General features: G+C 43.5%; 1 protein-coding gene across 8 annotated transcripts in view; it reads left to right on the plus strand.

The window, feature by feature from the left end:
- The window catches only part of PTPRM (protein tyrosine phosphatase receptor type M), a 771793-nt gene that overhangs the window by 665080 nt on the left and 85869 nt on the right, over positions 1 to 20844 (plus strand). For all 8 annotated transcript variants that reach the window (XM_070629469.1, XM_070629471.1, XM_070629470.1 and 5 more), the window contains one exon: positions 10762 to 10849. In XM_070629469.1, coding sequence (XP_070485570.1) covers positions 10762 to 10849 — 88 coding nt within the window. The remainder of the gene's footprint in view (positions 1 to 10761; positions 10850 to 20844) is intronic.

Consider the following 20844-nt stretch of genomic DNA (forward strand, 5'->3'; position numbering starts at 1 on the left):
CCTTGAATTAGAGCCAAGTCTTCATTTTTTAAAGCATCAGCAGATTCTAAATACAACTTTTGGCTACTTGCTTTTATCATTTGACCTTGGTTCACTTAAACTAATTGTTATCCTTTCAGCAGATTGTGATTCTAAAGAACAACAATAAAAACTATGCTATAGGACTTGAGAGGAATTTTTAAAATTCTGAGTGCCATGCCCTCCTTGTAGAGTGTGACTTTTCAGGATTACTCTCTCAATCATGATGATAATTTACTTAAAACTAGATATAAGCATATAATTTTTAAAAACGTTTTGAAGAATGAGGCCTCAAAAATTTTAAATTCAAATACATTTATGATGTGGGAATCTTCTGATTTATAATTGTCACCTTTTCATTCACTTAATACTTACAGAGCTCCTCCTATATGGCAGGTCGATTCTCAGTACTGAGGCTCCATAAATGCTCAGCCCCTCTCCAATGGGGCACCTGGTGGCGAGGAGAGAGGCCTTCATGCTTTATGCCCCGTGCATCACCAGAGAAGTTCTACAGGTGCATACGTTACACTTATCACGTGACAGTTGTATGGCACTTTATGTGTACAAGCTCCCTACATGTTCTTTTCACTGACATTCATTGGTTTTAATACTGAAAGCAATCCTGTGAAGTAATTTAAATCATTGTAGTATTTTCCTACTGTATAAATTAAAAAACACATTCAGTAACTGCCCTGTGGCCACACACTCGGGAATCAGTCAGAAATGGGATTTAAACCCAAGTCCTCTGGTCCTAGATCCCGTGCTCTGTCCTCTCCTACACCGTGTTGTGAGCCAAGATGGACGGTGAATTCAGAGTTCTCCCCAAGTGTGAGATGCAGACAACCAATGATGTACAAGGTGAATTTTAGGAGGTCCACTCACAAGGCATAAACTGTGCTGAATTTCAGGGTGAGAAAGTGATTGCTTGTCCAGTTAGTTCTTTCAATCCTTTGATTCATCAGTGAGCCTTGGTTTGGGGTAGTGTTTTGACATCTCTCTCACCCGACGTAGTAGAGGCCTCAGGCTCAGAACACAGCCAAGCTGTACTGCCCGTCTGAGATTAATATCATTGTTTTGTTTTCATTGTATTTACTTTTTCTGTTATCTTTACCTGTGGTGTTTTGGCTTTCCATTTACTGTAATGATAGGAAATTTCATTTCCAAATAAATGTATTTAAATCCTTAAATAAATTAGAGGGAAGTGGTGAAGGTCGTTCACCAATGACTACAATTTGGGCAGAACTTGTGGTTGCTGCAGACCCCTCTCTCATCATCTCTCACCTTTCGAGGGTTCTTGTTTCATCTTTCTGTTTGCCTGCACAACTTCCAATCCCAAAGCTTCCTGCTGAGATGATAACAGTTTGTAGGGAGCACGTTCAGGTGAGGAAGGCGTTCCACCCAAGGTCTGTAGTAAGATGATTTCTACCAATAAATGTTTAATCTGTTTGAGAGGTGAATTCGTTCCTTCAGGATTCCCCACAGAGGTTGTGAGTGGCTCTGTCTCTATGGAGGGGTGATCAGCAACATGTAGAGACTTCCACATGCAAGGATTTCTCCTCTGTGCCTGGTGCAGGCTCATTGTTTTGACTTTGTTTAGAATCCCCTCCTCATGCCTGCAGACTAAGTCTGAGAGCCAAGACTTTCCTCACAAGAAGTAGTCAATGGACCTGTAAAGTAGTGGCGTCCACAGTCTTCAATAAGAAATGACGTTTGGCTACATCAGTCGATAAAGGAGAACAGTTGTGACTAATTTCATAACGGGTTATAATTTTCAATGAAAATGTTTGCTTTTAAGAGTAGAAGTTGAACTTTTGGACAGAGTAAATTGAGATTCAATTATTCTTCACTAAACTGTTTGAAAAGGTATGTCTAACCTTGATTTCCAAATTTCTAAAATAATTCTTCCTTCTAAATTTTTATCTTTAATTGTCATGACTTAAGTACTACAGGCAGGGCCTGGGAATTGTGCTGATAGGTTTTATAAATTAATAGATGTCAAAAAGAGAGTCACAAATCTCTCATTAAAATTGCTTTTTCTGCTACACTTATTCATTTCCAAGTCTGTCATGTCTAAAAAGTATCCTTAGATTTTCAATCACATTTGGTAAAACCTATGTGCTGTGATTTCTGAGGTGAGGACATTTTAAAACTCACAGTTCTCCAAAAACAAGGGGAAGAACAAAACAACGATCGCCCCACTTCTAAATCCTGTGTACAATCAGTGCAGGAAGAATGTAGAGGCGCCAGCAGAAAAACCGAAAAGGACTGTGGTTAGTGAGACAGTAACAAACCTGACAGCAGCGTCAGTAAAGCTTTGTTGTCATCAAAGGCTCAAGCTTTAATATTAGCACAAGAACAGTAATTGCTGGCCCTGATTAGGCACTTACTGTGCACTAAGTGTGTTGCACGTGGTGAGTTTCATGGTCTTTATGGCCACCATGCTGTCAGTTTTCAAATAACAAAGTGGCAGGTGCCCAGGTGTGTTTTCAAAAGCTCACTCTGGGAGAAGTGTGTAGGCTGGAGCGGGGTGAAGCAACCAGGTAGAAAGCTACTGCAATAATGCAGGCAAGAGATTGGTAGGACCTCAACGTTTCTGGCAGCTCTCAGAAGGAAAGGAGCAGCTAGATTTCTGTAAAAGCATCCATTTGTTCTCTGGATGTTTTAGGGGGGGCTCTTCCTAAGGAAGGCCCCTTGCTTGTCTCTGAAGATCCAGGCACCCTTAGCACAAGCTCGCTGACAAATCACTCTTTCAAGGCAGGTGCAGAGGCGGAGGAAATTACAGTTCTCTAGTGGTATTAACATCGCAAGCCCTGGCAAGATCTCATCTGAAGGGAAATGAAAATTGCGCTCTCTCTGACATGTGGGTGGCAATCCTGGAGGTAGGACTCAAACCCAGAGTGATCTAGAGAAACTACAAAACAATTGAGTCAGATACTTTCACCTTCCTTTAAAGCAAAGCAGTCCTCTTTTTGGTGCCATCTGTGACAAGCAGCGTATTGACATCACTGTTTTGACACCCTTCCAATTACTGTAGCCTCTTGGAGGTGCCAGGGTAGCACAGTAAGTATAGGGCCAGCCCCAAATTCCAGAATCTTTGCAAAATTGATTGATCTCATGATGTCCACCATGATCAAGGGATAGGCAATGCCTAACTCAAAAAAGTAAACTTCGACCAAGTTTTATATAATCAGTATAAATGCTTCTAATATATCCCTTGCAGTGGTGCCACTCCACTACCCCGGTCCTCATTGCGTGGGACGCATGAGGGCGCCCTACAACGACCATCTGGAAGAATGAGTCTGCAGGTGTAGCCTTTGAGTTTCAAACTGATGAATATCCTTGTGATGAGCCCTTGAAAGCCTCCTTCAAGGACAAGTGCCAGGGAACCAGGGACTCCCTGGAGCTTCTTGCTGCCTCTGCAGCATCAGTGGGTGAGGACTTCATCACATGTGCAGGAAGGCAGGCTTCCAGCCCTGAGAAGGCTTCCTGGATGAGGAGGTGCTGGGTACAGCTGAAAATGGGAGCGCTTCATCATTAAGCTCTCTTCTAGAGAACAAAGGGAAGAGAAAGGCAGGCCAAGGCAGTGTTGAATATTCCTGAACAGCTACTCTCTGCCTCTTAAAAGTAATGCTCAACCAAACTCACCCCAATTATATCAAAATAGCCCCCCTTTTAAAACCACCTTCCTGTGCATCAGTCTATATAATTCGAGGGAATATTGGCCTTGTCTGTGGAATGTTCTGAAACAGCCAATGCTTTGCAGTTACCGTTTTCACCACTTTTTACTCTCTCACTCAGGTGAAGAGTATTCTTTCTCTCCAGCCACTTGATCAGTGGTTTTCAAATATTTTTTGCTTCGATATGCTTGAAGAATATGTCACATCATTAGTGGGAGCTTCGACTGCAGTAATTCTGAAGGTAGAAAGAAAAGGAGTTTTGAAATTGGGCAAATTTAAAGAAAAGCAGGTAGATTGAGGGTGCCTCGAGGGTACGCATAGCTTCACGGTCCCGGGGGAATCACTGCGCAGATGGTAACAGAGCTATGTGGAATCGAACAGGCTTATTCCATAAGAAGTGGAAACCCAGAAATGCCTGGTGGCTCATGACCCACTGCAAGGGTGACTTCAGAAAGCTGCCTGCACAGTGCCCTGCAGTGGGCATGAAGCCACGTGTTCTTGGCCAGCTCTGCGGACAAGTGCCAGAAGCACTTGAGTTCAAAGCCAGATGACCTTGGGTCCAGGGTCCCAACTTCTGCTTACTGGCTGCATGATCTCAGGCAATCAACTTCATGCCATCAATCCTAAATTGCTTATCTACGCAGTAGGAATAAAAATGCTTACCTGATAGAGCTTCAGACACTCATAAGCAGATATTATTCTACGGGAAGTATATGACGTTGCTGTGAAAAGTCACTCATTTGGAGTAATCTTCAACAGAATAAAAAAACATGTTCTAGAGCTCAGCCAAATGTCAGGGGGAACAGTTTCTGGGCACTAAAATATCATATAATTTTTTTAGGCTGCAAACCTCAATTCCATTATGAAAAGAGAAAGAGGTGTTAGGTAGAGGAAGGCACTATGAAGCTATTGCCAAGATCATCACCTGCCTGAATCCTGCAAAGAGAAAAATTCTGCAAAATTTGGAATTTATTGAGTTGCAATGAAACATGGCCATTTGAAGTGTGAGATCAGTTAGCACCTTCTTCAAAAATATCAAGAAGTTCACATTCAGATTTCAGTTTGTTTAGAATTAACACAGTTCGTGTGTCTAGTTCTTGTTTTCGCCGTCTTCACCTCTTTTGCCCTTAAGGCATCACATGCTCCCTTTGGCTGCCCCCGTCCAGGGTATTGGATAATGACAGTGACTGGTGACCACTGCTGCCGCTGTACCTGGGCTTCTGGGGCCACCTTCCCGATGGCACTCCACTCCATGGCCTGTTGGGCAACGTTGGGGTCTTCAGTTGGTTCACTGCAACAGCAATCAGTAGTTTCTGACCCAGTAAAATGCGGTGCTTTGAGGAACCAGAAGAGAAGTTTGGGCCAAAAACAAAGTTCAGAGACGTCGCATGCCCCAGTGGGTTCATCTTCTTTCTTTCAGGGTGATGATTTTAGTCATTTTACATGCACGGTTTGATTCATTGAGAAAGGAAGGCGAAGCTGATTTGTGGAGCTTCTGAGAGCACTAGCCCCACCCTGCCTGGAAGCACACGCGCCTTACCTGCAGGCTCCTCGACCTGCGTCCCTTTCTTCCTGGCAGCTTTTCTGTTGAATGGGACTTTTTTCTCCTTTTGTAATATCTTGGAGCTGTGGCATTTTTAACAGACTGCATCATTTTGGAGTAACGCTCTATTGAGATGGGCAACTGAGATGTATTAATTATCCTGCGGAAGATGACGGTGGTATCCCAGGTGGGGGAGGAGGCTACTGAATCACAGAAACATGTTTCCTGTGCAGAAATAAATGGCTGTGTGGGGGATGTTCAGGCTCCTTCTGCCCGAGCCCTGAGCCCTTGCAGAGTAAAGCGTCTCAGAGCGGGGAAGTTGTTGGCATTCGCTGGAGCTTGCGTAGTTTCATTTTACTGTTTCAGAAACTTATTACCCTTGCAGAGTGGCTCCCCAGTTTGCTGCCTTTTCTCAGTGTATATGATCTGAGGTGGTCAGAGGAGACACTTTAATTACATTTTAAGTAGAGTCAAAGCATAAGTATATTTATGAGAATTCTAACAGAGGGTGCAGTGGGCCCATTAACTTAAATCCCCAAAATACGCAGTGTTTTTTTCATAAATAAAAGTCCACAGTTTGTGTGTGAAATTGTATCGGCATATTAAAAATCTGCCCTAAGCGCTAAATATTGCCTAAATGTGCATATTGTATTTACAATTCCTCTCATAAATAGTGTCCTGGGAGCATGGGCCGTCCTCTGTCTCCCAAGCCTGTCCCACCAGCTGCCCCGAGGGTGAGACGTCATCAGTCGCCACAGGATGATTTTGGCCGTACTTCGCGTAGCCATCACATCAGCTCTCTCATTGGGCCGGTTTTCAAAGTACCCCCTGTGCTTTGGTTGAATCTGATTTAGTGAACCTGCTCATAACTTTTGTTATGCTGTGAACTCCCAGCTGCCGAAGGGAGCACACGAACTTAACCACTGTGCCACCGGGCCCTGCGTAATTTTAGAGGAACACATATAACTTTTGACCTTCTTGAAGATAAAAAAATAGCTAAAGAACTTTTTGTTCTTTCCCAAAGAAAAATGCACAGGAGAAAAGTCATATAAAATGTGCATTGATTTGCTTAATTTATTAAAAGATGTTTAAAAGCCAAAAACTATGTGAAATAGGACATAGTAGAATGATTACATAGCAAAATTATTTAATTTTCCTAAGACATATTTTGCTGGTGAGTTTTTTAGTGACTATCTGTCCATCTCATGGTGTACCAGAAAAAGGAGACAAGTAGTCAGAGAAGGTTCAGTTTCTCCAGAAACAAGGAATGGAGGAAGCATGTCTGCTGCCTCGGAAGTCACATGTGTGTGCGAGGCCTGGCTGTGGACCAGACAGGAGACAGTATTCTACAGCACTGATGACCTGCATTCCTGCCACGATTGTCATTCTTGCTTAGAATTCCCAAGCCAGGAAAGTAGCCATCGGCCCACAGTGTGAGACACCTATATATCATGTCAATTTCTCTGAGTGCCCATTGGCTCTAGAGCTCTAGATAAAGTTTTATTTTCTAACTAGAAATTTTGTCCTACTTCAAGCATAAGAGGGAGTCAAGTCTAAGGTAAATATCTTTTCAGATATTTTGAAAATGTATGAAAACAAAAAACTATAACATTTAAAACTGGATCCCTCTTAGAAAATAAAAAATATAATCATCACCATAACAAAAGGAAACAAAAGCCAAGTTAGCCCATCCGGAAAGCCCTTCCCTCCTCTCTCTGGGCTCCACATAGGTATACTACTTATTTTCCAGGCCAAGGATAAGGACACATGGTCTTAATAATGCATATGTATTCATGGGGAGATTGGCAAATAATTGGAAGCAGAGCTGTTCCAGAAAGTGCAAGACCTGGTCACCATATCTGTAGAAGTCAGAACTCTGGATAGCACTAGCCATCTGATCTGTTTCTTGGAACAGCTCTTTTTTGTTTTGATTTGCTTTTGTTTAAGAAAAAATGCATTTAGCCACTTAAAGTGACTCACATAATTCCTGGATAGGAAGTTGGGGAGGCTCAGGCTGGAACTTCCCCTTCTGCTGTGGCCCTCCTGCTGCTGCTTCGCTGCGGTGATCACGTTGTGCTCACAGATAGCAAAAGTTCCTATCTCGTAAAAGTAATCAACAATGAAACAAAGTTTACTTGACATCTTTCATTTTGTCTTGTTGTAAACCTTCCTTTAGAGACAAGGAGATGCAATCTAGGCATGGAAAGCAGTTGTTGGCCATGTGTATTTAAGTAGATTTAACACGGTTTCCCCTTCAAAGTCCTTGTCAGGGTAGAGGTGGGACAAAAAGATCCATGGCATAAGAGTCTGAGCCGTGAAGGTCTGACCCAGGTGGTGTGTTGTGAACTGGTTGTGGTCTTTTCTCTTACCCCTTGGCTGTAGAGCAGGGAGGCTGGCTCCGGGCCTGACCCCTCGCATGAGGACTGGTTGAGAGGATGGACTCCTTCATCCTGCAAGCGTGTGTTGATGCCCACCATAATCAGTGCTCGGGGATGGGCAGCACTGGGGCCCACCCCTATGAAAACATGCTGGAAACTACTTGTAGTACTCAAGTATAAGGAGATTGGCTATTGTTTCATTGTTGATTCGTGTCTGTTTCCTGGTCATCAGTTAAATGAAAACAAGCAAATTAAAATAGCTGTTTTTAAAAGCAAGGGCTATTGGAAATCCTATGATTACCACAAATGCTAAAGAAACACAGCTGGGATGTGAGCAACGTGCGGCACAGGACAGCGTCTGTTTGTCAAGAACGGAAGGGACTGGCGTGGCTCAGTGTGGATTTGTCTGAGGTGACTTACTTAGGAGCATTTTCTTTTACTAGTTCAACAAATGCGTCTCCCCTAATCCACCATTGACCCCTTTCTCCTCGCTTTCTCCTCCATCCTGTGACAGTGTTAACTAGTGACCATGGACATGTTGGAAGACAGCAAGTTCTCCCTCAAAGACAGCTTCCTTCTTCATCTTCCTACAATAAACAAAATGTGAAAACTTTAAGAAGGGTGGAAAAGGCAGAAGGAAATGAAATTTGTAATTACATCATGACAAACTCAAAGTAAAATTAAATTGTTATAAGGGAAGTCAAATAATAGTTATTACTCAACTGTAAAATGATTGTCATTCATAGAGTAACAAAGACACTATTCAGAAAAAGAGTGTGACTTTAAAATCCCTAAAGCTATTTTTCAGTGCACGTTTTATAGGACAATAGAAGTTACATGTTTAAATAAATCCCCTGATCATATAATGGTGTTGTTCTAGGTGGAATTAACTAGTGATTTTTACTGCTAGTATTTCTAGTGACTTAATTCATTAATAACCTGAAAGTTTTTTTTACTTGAATTTGTCCTGCATCATACAGTATTTTACCCTTCAGTTAGCAATGTATATTGTGAATTTGTTAATATACCTGTAGGTATATAGTACATCTGATCCTGGCCTGCCCCCATGTTTTCTTCAAGATCATAAATATAATGTAAAAACTGTTATGATAATAAGGTGTCAAAGATGATCATGATGGGAGCTGAAATTAAGACGGGCAATTTAAAACTGTAATCTTTTTTTTTTTTTTAAAGTAATTTTTTTTTTTTAAGATTTTACTTTTCCTTTTTCTCCCAAAGGCCCCCGGTACGTAGTTGTGTATTTTTAGTTGTGGGTCCTTCTAGTTGTGGCATGTGGGATGCCGCCTCAGCATGGCCTGGTGAGTGGTGCCATATCCTCACCCAGGATCCAAACCAGCAAAACCCTGGGCCGCTGAAGCGGAGCGCGCGAACTTAACCACTCAGCCACAGGGCCAGCCCCTAAAACTCTAACTCTTATGTTTGCACTGTTATCCTTTCACTCTTGCATGTTATAACATAGTGTGTCCTCCCCTTCTGTTTTGTTGCCTGGAAGTCCTGGTGCCAGTGGGACAGAGCTGGGACAGGGCTCTTTTCCAGCCAGGCTCTGATGAGGGCTGAGCTGTGTGGTATCAGCGGTATCAACACACAGCAGGTCACAAATAGGGTGTGGACTCACAAACTGGCAGAATGAAATCTGCAAACTGTGTACACACAGGTTTTCCAAGCATTTGAACCACTCACACACTTAAGCTGCAGAAGTTAAGTTTCATTTTGAGATCAAAGCCAAAAAGACTGTCGCCAAACACTGCAGTCAGTCATTCATTCAATAACTGATTATCAATCAGATTCCTACCGTGAGGAACAGCCTCTGTACAAACGCAGTCCCGGCCCTCAGAATCCAGTCTGGTGGCAGAGACAGTAGAAGGCGCCGAGCACTGTCCTCTGCATGATCAGGTCTGTGCGAGATGCAGGTGACCGGGGCTCACTGTAGGGTCTGTGAGCAGATGTCCCACCTAGTGCAGCAGCACCAAGGAGCAGTTTAACTAATAAGGCATAACTGGACCCATAGAAAGGAATAATAAGGAGGTCCTGTTGAACCACAGACTAATCACTAAATATTGGTAATTGGTGGAAATGGCCAAGACGGCCAAACACCATAGGTGGGATGGAGATTAGGGGAGTAGAAAAGAGCCTCAGTTCTAAAGAGACAACTTAAAAAGCAATCCTGGCACATGTTTGAGGGTGTGAGTTCCTGACGTCACATCTCTGGCCCTAAAGCCAGAGCGGAACAGCCCCACAGCATTTTGGAACAGTGCCTTCCTTCATCTGCTCCACCTTTATGCTGTCTTCCTTCTCTTTCCTCTTTCCCAGTTGGTGCCAAGAAGTATGAGTAGCTGGAGCAAAGACAAGAAATCAGTTTTACTAAATGTTTCTTGCTACCAGCCTTCTTCCCATTTCCTCCTTATTGAGTTGGCTACCTGAAGGTAAAATGGAATGCGGCTGAAATGGAACTGAAAGTCCTAGATTTTCTTTCACTTGTCAACTGATAACAGAGTACATTTTCATTATAACTTGAACAGGAAAAATATATGTCTGACTAATCACATGAAGATTAAAGACCCTGGGCATAATAATGCCAAATCCTTAAATAAATGGACAGCTAAGGTACATTAAAAATGAAGAGAAAACTCTGGCAGAATTTATTACAAGATTTTAGCCTTGAAGTCGTGAAGTCTTAGCTTACCTACTTTCACAGTTTTAACCAAAAATAACTTTATTTCAGTTAGCAATTGGGAAGAAAAATGATATCTTTATATGTCTTAGGAGAATGTTGAAAAATGGTAACATAATTAAGAAGTTGAGCGAAAGGTCATATTTTTCTCTAATGAATATTCAAGTAGGATAGGGAGGAGCACTCAGCAGTTTTTAATGGATTGTACAGATAAATTGTGGGTCACTCTTCAGCCCTGCTCCGTATTTGTACCACAGGACCTAAACGAAAACGAAAGCTAAATGAAATATTTCAGATGTAAAGTAGTTTAATAATCAATTATCCCATTCCCTGAACATTCTTTTCCTTCCTGACCCTTGGTGTCCATTTCTTGAGAATGTCCTCCATCATTGAGCTCCCTGTGTTTCCTGCACCAAATTGCATCTCTTAGTGTCGCTCTTTTCCTTCCTCCAGAGCTTCTTTGAAGGGCAGTCTGCACCATGGGACTCTGCTAAGAAGGATGAGAACAGGATGAAGAACAGATACGGGAACATCATTGCGTGTAAGTGCTGCTGCTGTAATTGCACTGTCGTGTAACTTTCTTTCTGCACCTGCTAAGACTGGCCGCCAGCCTCATGCAGTGAGAATTTGCGGTGCAATTACTGCCTTCATCCTGCTGGAAAAGCTAGTGTTATGCTCCTATTAAAGAAAGCAGAAACTACCTAAATACCCTCCTCTGTCAATGTGTCCTGCTGTGGGGCTAGTTTTACTTTTATATTTAAGGTTTGGGTAACGTAGGTAATGTTAAAATGCTGAAAATGAAAATGCATTTTAGAAGGAGTAAACATAACAGTCTTAATGTTTCCCAGCTGCTACATGAGAATAAATAGAAATAACGATGCACAGCATGCCTTAATGCCAGGAGCTCGGGGTTCTCAGCAAACAGGGACTCATTCATCCTCTGGACACTTGGGTTAGGTAGGTCAGTAATAGCCGCATTTTAAGGACAGGAAACTGAAACTCAGAAGTTAAATGGTAGTCCTCATATCACAACACTCATTAGCAAAAGAGCTAGCATTATATCTCAGAAATTCCCCATTGCGGTGAGACTGAATGTTACCAATTCATAACACCTTGGAAGGTTCTTAAATCTAGCCCAACCTCATTAATGTCCTGTAACGATGCTGAGGCGCACGGTCGATTGATGAGCCTCCTTCTCCCAAGGCTGAAGCCATCCATCCTCTGCAGTCACCGCACTGTCACACATGACTGCACCAACATACTGACGAGGACTCACCGAATTAATACTATGTCTGAAGATACATACATTAAAAAAAAAGGCAACGTGAGAATAGACCTAGAGAGCATCTAGCCCATCATGTCGTATTACTTTTAAGAGAACAAACTTGAAAGGTTTGGATAGTCCAGGGGAGCAATATATTAGCTTTATTGATTGTGAAAGTGCAGTTAAATTGTATTTGCCTGAGTTACCATTTCTTAGTGGGACAGTAGAGATTCTGTAGCAGCACTGCCCAGCGGATTTTCTGTGACTGTAGAAATGTCCTGTGTCTGCGCTGTCTGATGCAGTAGACACTCACCACACGAGCACTTGAAATGTGGCTGGTGAGACGGAGGAACTGAGTTTTAAATTGTGTTTAATTTTAATTATTTTGAGTTTAAATGGTACACGAGGCTCCCATATTGGACAGTGCAGATCTATAGTGTGTTTTACAAAAAAAAAAAAGGTGGCGGGGTTTACGTTTAATATGAATGGTCCTGCCTGAGCATGAGCATGCCCTGTTTTCCATTTGGCCACTTAGAAAACCAAACTACTGGTTTTGCAGGTGAGAAGTGCTGGCTCTGAGTGCTTTGTTTGTTCCTTTAGTTAGTGCTTCATTTGGTCGTCGGAGCCCTTTTTAGATAGAAGATGTTTCCCTGAGATCTCAGGCTTAATTGCCCCTCAGTGAATTTGATCGACACTTATGGAGCACCAGACACTGGGCTCACACTGAGGACTCCAAGGTGATGGAGACGACGTCCCTGCTCCCAGGACAGAGCAGACCAGGCACATAATAAGAGCATTGTGACTCCTGTCTAGCACCATGAGACTGGGCTATATAGGAGCTGTGCATACAGTCTTATCGAGGCTCAGAGAAGGAAACCATCATTTCTTGCCAGACATCATGGGAGGTGTTAATTAACCAATGTAGATCCTTCCAACTTCCTTCATATTCTCTAGGAGCCCACTAAGGCTTTGCACTGTTAGAAGGATCCAGACTGCTCGTTGTGGCTTGCAGGATCCTTTGAGGAGTTCCTTCAGCTCTGTAGCAAACTCCAAGGGGATTCACAGAGGTAAAATGAGGAACTCACAGCAGTGCCCGGGGCATCCCTCCATACCTCGTGGAAGGGGAGGCTGAGGAGCCTCTGTCTTGCTGCGGCTATAGTATCCCGGATGTGGGGCACATGCAGAGATGCAGAAGGCAATGTCAGTGGGGTGATTTTGAAGTGCGCTCAGAGATCCAACTGACTTCCGTTCGGTGTAACTTTGAGTCCGCTCCTTCCTGACGTATAATTTAATACCTGCACTTGGTAGACACTTGAGAAATATTTTTGAATGATTAGTGAACGAACTAATAAAAGCTAGCATTTTCTGAGCACTTACTGTATGCGAAACACCACTCTAAGCACTTCACACGTGTTAGTGTTGATTCACGCACTTCCCATAATAGCACCATGAAATAGGTAATATGATTGTGTCTATTTCACAGGAGAGGAAATTGAGCATAAAGAAGGTAAAAGGGTTAGACAGTTAATGAGATGTGGAGGCAGGATTTCAAGCCAGGAGCAGCTTTTATAATCACCACCCAGTGGGCAGTTGGATGGCTGGTCCCCACCGGCTTGCTGCTGTGCCTGAAGTTTTCACCATTGCGTCACAGTCTGCAGAGGCCAATGTCAGTGACAAGGCGCAGCGTAAGGAGACTTTAGTCACCTCCCTCCCCATCCTTTATCTCCCTAGGCCACCCCTGATAAGTATGCAAACTAAAAACTGTGCACTTGCTGTTCAAAGGTAGCTTCAAGCTAAGTCCTCTAGCCCCCATGCTGACCCCCAGGCCCCCTGGAGAGAAATTCTGGAGCTGCCACTCTTAAGGGCCTTCTGCAGAAGTTCATTTTTGACAGTTTCATGTCTATTGTCTAAGAAGAATAGTGTGGACAGGGTCTCATTTCTGTGTTAATTGTTAACCCAGTATCACTAATTGTCACCTAGCTCAGAATGGGTGCCGAGGTGACAAGATGTCAGAGGACATTTCATCATGGGCTGATGATGAGCAAGGCAGTAGCTGCATCCTGCCTGGTCTGTACTCTGGGTGGGCTGGCTGCAGGGCACTGGCCAGCACGTTTCAATGTGGGATGGGAAGGGAAGCAGAATAAGAGATGAGCATGGCCTAACCTACCTCCCAACTTTACTGCAATCAGAATTTTTACCGTCTTTTTCATGAAAACATTTAAAAACCACAAAATCTATACAAATTTAAAATATTTTAACTCTACTAAGTGCTGTCCTCATCTTTAAAGTGACTTGCCTGTGATCACGTGAGTAGGTAGTTGTCCTTTTGTGATGTAAAATTGATTTTCTAGTTTAATTACTTAGAAAATTTCGTTTCTATGGACTCAGGGAGAGGCATAGCCCCTCAAGGCGAACGCAGGGGTGGCCTGTATTGATTGCTTCCTTTGCTTTCCGGGACAGTCTGCAGGCTCTCCAGGGCTTTCCAAGTGAATTCTCTCCTGTAAAGTTCTTTTCAGCCTCCAGAGGTGCTGCCACCTTCTCTCTGCCCTGACCCTTCCCTGGGTTGGGTGTGCACAGAAACACTAAATCCCGTTCCTCTACCTGATTTCTCCTCACAGCTAGACCAAGAGTATGTGGTTAAATAGACCCAATAGTTCATCCCTTCAGTCAACAAATATTTATTTATCACCTAGTATTTGCCAGACCCCATGCTAGGAACTGTTACGGAAAGATGGCTAAACATAGTGGGGTACTGCCCTCCCAACAATCACAATCTATTGCTGGGTTGGGCACATTCTTTCTGTAAGGGGCCAAATAATAACTATTTTAGGCTTTGCAGACCTGCCCATCTCATTTCACCTCCTCAGCTCTGCTGTTGAGTCCAAAAGCAGCCATAGACAATACATGAATGAATGGGCCTGTCTATGTTCCAGTGAAACTGTATTTTCAAAATCAGGCCCTGGGCTGGATTCGGCCCACAGGCTGGAGTTTGCTGACTCCTGCTGTAGTGGAGAACGGATCCCACCAGCAGAGCCTGGCATTCCTACCACCCGGGGCACATTTCTTCCACCACCAAGACCATCTTCAACCTCCAGACCCTGCACGTAGGACCTACCATTTCATCACGCCATATGTATAGGCACTGCGTGTAGTCTGTGTGTCTAGCACGGTGTCGCCAGAGGCAGAAAAGGTTCAAGTCCACCTCCCACGCCCATGACTTTACAATGTATGGGCTGGAGCAGACCGAGACATGCATGAGCTGGTAGGAGATGGGTAACTAGTGAGGGTAGACTAAGGAAGAAAGACCTTTTGAGCAAGAGAGAGGAACATAGGATTTGGAGTTGGAAGATCCAGTGGGAGGCTTCGCCCCACCAAGTACTAGCCAAATGACCTTGGGTGAGTTATGAACTTCTCAATGTCATAGTTTCCTGAGAACACTACCCGTTGTGGAAGTGTACTGAAATGCCACATAAAAACAACGTTGATTGTTGTTACCTGGAGAAAAATCACATCTTTTCTTCTTTATTACTCCTGAATTGCTCTTTACTCTTTTTCAGCTTAGGCAACTCATAAGGTAATTTAAAATGGAAAAAATAATCAGCATTTGGAAGACTCAGGTTCAAAACGATGAGCTGGTAGATAATTGCTCCCTAACTGTTAGCACCACTCTGCTGTCAACCTGGTTTGTGACAGACTGTGACTCTGGGCTCCATTTCTGGGTAGTCTGCCTGGCTGTGGCCTTTATTCCTGATCGCTGGGGCTGATTTTCTAGCTCTCACCTGGCCTCTGTCCTGTTCCCTCCCAGGCTCTTTCAGTGTGTCTTCATCAGGTTGCATTGTTTTTGTGCCTTTCTAGGAACAATGTCAAAAAGGGGACTTCTCAACGCTGGCTGCTCAATCTCCTGGTTTTACTCCTTAGCTTCTGCGGCGTCCTGAAGCCTTTCCCTACACACACAGGATCTTTTTCTTTTTCTCCGTGTATTTTTAAAATTAAAATTGTCTCTATTTAAGGTGTGCAACATGATGATGTAATGTACGTATACATAGTGAAATGATTACTACATCAAGCTAATCGACATGTCTTCTCTTCACATAGTTACCATTTTTTTATGTGTGGTAAAAACCCCTGAAATCTACTCTCTTGGCAAATTTCCAGATTCATTACAGTTTTGTTAACCAAGTCATCGTGCTGTACTTTAGATCTCTGGACGTACTCATCCCACATAACTCTGTCCCCTTTGACCAACATCTCCCCATGTCCTCCCCTCCCTGCTCCTGGTACGCTCAGTTCTACTCTCTGCTTCCATGTATTCCACAGTTTTAGATTCCAAATATCAGTCAGATCATGCAGTTTTTTTCTTTCTGTGTCTGGCTTTCACTTTTATCTGTGATGTTGCAATGGTTATCTTTTCCTCTTGTTTTCTATTGTTTTCTAAAATCCCTCTAGAACTGTCTGTGGGTATTTATATAATAACATATAAGGCTCTCTGCTGGCAGATCCTTAGATAGCAGTCACTCAGACCACCTGCCAAACAGTTAGTAATGCTTTTGAAACAGGATATCCAAATCCTTAGACACTACTGTTAGTCCACCCCTCGATAAATAGGATAAGTTTGATGCGGCTATGGGTTGTGAATCCCAACACTGTTGGCTTAAGCACTGGAACCTCCTGGTTCACCCTCTTCCAGTCTGAGTGCCCTTTCCCTAGGGGGTGGCCCCTGTCCAGCCTGGGCTCCCCAGTCGAGTCTGATGAAGCCACTGCTGGGCTCAGTACCTCTCTGAGAATCGTCATTTGGGAATGCTTCATTTGAGGCTGTCTGTGTGTCTTTAGTTACAGCAGTGAAAATAAATCTTCGATACTGTTAGACTTGTGGAAGAATTTGGGGAATAAAAAGAATAGAAATACTTATCTAAATCACGCTTATGCATACACCCATATCGGTTGTTTCTTTATAGGCACAGAGAAGAGTGTTACCATCTCCTCTCCCCCTAAAAAATTATGTAATTGTAGAAAGATCAGTTTCACGGATTGGGAAGCCTCCTGCCGAGAGCCTAGGCCCGGGAGTAACACGCTAACTGGGATGAGGGATTGGGGGATTCGGTCAGCACATCTTAGAGACTCTTGTTAGTGCTTTTCAGAGAACAGAGCAGTGCTTGTAATGATCACATTCATTGTTTTGCAACAGTGTTTGCAAATAAAATGGTCTTTATGGTGCTTAAAAACTGTTTATTGGCTTTTCCTCTTAAGTAAGTTAAACTTTTCCCTTATTCACACCATAAATGTGCTGAGATAGCCCTTACCACATATGAAGGAATATTCGGGCCACCATTGCCACCGCAAAATATAGCCCTCCTGATACCCGACACTTGCAGCTAATGACAGACAGTTTCTAATTGTCATTAACTCTAAGTTTAAGACTCACATCAATACACCAAATCTCCCTGCTAATGGCAGCCCCCTGGGGCCAGGGATCTTCTTTTGTGCTGCTGCAATTGGAGATAAGGAGCCAGAATCTGCAGGTCCTTCCCAGGCTCTCTACCCCTTTCTGTGGTCCATTCAACAAATACGTATTGGTCCGCCCCTGTGCCTGGCTTCGTGCCAAGCTGAAGTCATTCTTTCAACAGATATTTATTGAGTGCCTTCACGCCAGGCACTATTCTAGGTGTCAGGGAGAGAGCAGGGAACAAAACAGGATTCCTTGTCCTTATAGTGCTTAACACTCTTGTGGGGCAACAGAGAAACAATCACTAAGTCAACTGTAGAGTATGTATATTAGAAAGTGAGGCTTGTAACTGAGAAAATAAAGCAAGGAAGGGAGATGAGTGGGGCGGAGGTTGCCATTTTTAAATTGTGGTCAAGAAGGCCTCCCTGAGAGGATAAGATGCAAACCAGCACCTGATGCAGGTGAGGAAGGGAACCAGTCCAGGCAGAGTCCCTGAGCGGGGGACACACCTCCCTTAGCGTGGTGCCTGTTAGGGGACAGCAAGGAACCAACGTTACTGGAGCAGAGTGAGAGTGGGGAGAGGTGGCAGTGTGAAGACACTAGGGTGACCACAGTGAGCCAAAATGGACACAGCCCCTGATGTTTCCTATGGGGGCGGTGGAGGAGAGACTTAAATTATTATACAAGTGAATTACATGATTATACAAATAAATGAAATAGAAGTTAAGGGCCACAAAGAAGAGGTCCATGGTCCTGTGAGAACCCGTAATGTGAGGATGACTTATTCAGAAGGCGTGGGAAGTCTTCCCTGGGGATGTGAAATGGAAGATCACTGGATAAAGGGCTAGAGCAGGGGGTGGTGCAGACAGAGGGTGCCTCATGGGAACAGAGCCTTCACGTGACGGAACCCCTTGAGTCTGAGGACCTGAAGGGAGGCCAGGTGGCCAGAGCTGGGAGGGTTGGGAGGGTGAGGTAGGCCAGGAAGAGGGAGGTGGAAGCCAGGCCTGCAGGGCCTTCTAGGGCAGATTAAAGATTTTAGTCTATTGTAAGAACAAGGGAAACCTCATTAAAGGGCTTTTTGGGGGGAAGGACAGGGGTTATTAATCAAATTTGCATTTGGAAAATTTAATCTGACTACAAAGTAAAAAATGAATTGGAAGGGGACACTAGTTAAGAGAGTCTCTCAGTAGCCCAGGAGAGAAGTGATCATAATGTGGACTCAAAAGAAGAGAAGCAGATGGATTCAAGGGAAGTAATTGATCAAACTGAATGGATCGGATGAGTGGTAAGAAAACAAGGGATCAGAGATGACTCCTGTGCTTCTGGCTTGCAGGAGGATGGACGGATGGATGGGTGGGTGGATGCATGGACAGACAGACAGATGGGAAGATGGCCCATTTACTCAGATAGGAAACACTGGAAGGGAACCAGATTTGGAGGGGAGCTCAGAGGTAGGCATGAGGTTGGCAAAGGCAGGGAAAGCTTGTGAGTTTAATTTGGGGGCATACTGAGATGCCTTTGAAATATTCAAATGAGATGTCAAGCAGGCAGTTATACAGACTGCTCTGAAACACAGAGAGGGGGTGTGGGCCTGAATATGAATTACTGAATCACGGGCAGATAAGTGGTGGTTGAGGCCATTGGTGTGCTAAGATTATCTGTGGAGGGAGCATAGAAGGCATAAAGAGCCTATGACCCAGCCTGCAGGGACTTCAATAATGAGAAATCCTAAGACAAAACTGCTTAACAGGCACAAAGGAGCATTCTCTCATGGAGAAAAGGGGGCATCGATAGTGTGTTGCTAGAATATGTGATACAGTGAAGACCCCGATGTGGCAACGTGAGGATTACTCATGAAATTATCAAGAGCTGCTTTGAATGGAGCCGGAGAGGGAGGAGGAGGCAAGTGAGTGAGAACATGACAGCGAGGATAGACAGCTGCAGTTATGAAGGTGAAGAGAGACAAGGGGCCCTAGTGAGCGCGGGTTTCCATCTTGATTGATTTACCCATGCTCTCCTACTCTTTTTCCCCAGGTAATAGTGAGGTAACAAAGAGGAGAGTGAGACCCCTGACCCCATCTGTCCCACGTGATTCTTTTAAACAGTAACCCAGTATTGATGGCCCACGCTGCAGACTTCACTTCTCCAGGATTTTGTTTTATAGCCATGTGCTTCTCTCTGCTAGTTGAGCGACTCCGACAGTGTCACTTTAGGAATCTACTAATGTCATGATCCAGTTTATGTATAAATGCAGGTGAAATGAGGAGGAGGGAACAAGAATTTTGTTAGATAAGAATGGACTGGCTGGGAGAGCTTTCAGCATTAAAAGTGAAGTGGAAGAGAGTAAGGGAGAAACAGATCGACACAACGTGTTTAGGAAGCCAAAGAGTAAAATCTAGAAAAAGCAGACAAAATAAGAGTCAGAGGTCCTACCAGGAATCTAAAGAATAAGGAGTAAGAGTCTCTGACAGAGGTCTAGATAAAAAAGAGTCAGAAACAGGGCAAGACTAAGTTAGCATCACATGAAACCAGCAGCAAGAGCAAAGCTTCACAGGCAGCCCCCTCCACGGAACGCAAAGGCTCCTTATTTGCCCCATGCTTGGAGCCTGCACGGCCTGAGCCCCAAGGTGGGCCTGAACAGGGATCCCAGACTGGAGAAGGGGTCAGCGAGGGACAGGCCACGGAGCACTTCCCAACGGGTGCCTTGGCACCTCCGCACCTTGTGCCTGGGAGCTGGTGGTTTAGCAGTCCGTGGCAAGAATGGAACCACAGGAGGAGCAAACCAGTATTTGCAGAGATTAATTGCAGTTAAAATTAATTTCAAGTCTCCTCTCAGAGGGCGAATGTTACTTAGATCATTGTGATTTCCAATTTACCTTAAATATGTCATCAATATTTAGCAGAAAGAGAATTGGTTAGAGGTGAAAGATTATCAGTGACATACTCCATTTCTGCTATTTTAAACATGTTATTTGATGAAAAGGGCATAAGTAACATGTTTTAGGGAGTGAGAGTAGAGCATAGAGACCAGCTTTAAATCTCTAATTACCCCATCCTAATGCATGAATGCAAGCAGGTGTGCACGCATACACACATCCATAAATACATGCATACCTACACATGTGCACGTGTACATTCATACATAATGCATATGTGCATGCACACACGCATAAATACATGTGTGCATATACATACATGAACACATGCACGCACATACAAAGACGTGTGCGTGTACATGCATCCATCCATAAATGTGTTTTTGTGCACATGCATAAATGAATACATGTGTATACATGCAGGTGTGTGTGCACATGAATAAGTAAACTCATGCATAATGCATGTACACTCATACATAAACACATAAGTGCATGTATGCATGCATAAATACATATATGCTTGCATACATATACATAAATACATGCATGCATACATGGGGGAAACTGCCCACAGATTATAATTTTTCAGCAGTAAACAATGGTTTGTTATGCTTTATGCCAGGTCTTTATGTGCCTGTTTCTTACCCAGAAATATTATTTTTGCCCTATTTTATGTAGTAAAAGCTTTTATGAAAGAAATGATAGGAATAGCAACAAGTTCTTTATGCAGATTGAGTTTCTCAAATTGGCAGAGTTTCTAACCTTTCTTGATGGGGTAACATTGAGGTGTGATTATAATATAAACATTAGTTGGATTTTGATCATATTTCAGTCATCTGTGGCTATAGTAGTTCATACATATTAAAGAAAATTTGTGCATAAAAGAATAGTTGGGAAAAATTGCCCAGAACCTCAGCAACCAAGTTCAAATCCTGCTAACATTTTTTTTTCTA

This window comes from Equus przewalskii, chromosome 7 (assembly GCF_037783145.1).
Source record: "Equus przewalskii isolate Varuska chromosome 7, EquPr2, whole genome shotgun sequence".
In the NCBI taxonomy this organism is placed as follows: domain Eukaryota; kingdom Metazoa; phylum Chordata; class Mammalia; order Perissodactyla; family Equidae; genus Equus; species Equus przewalskii.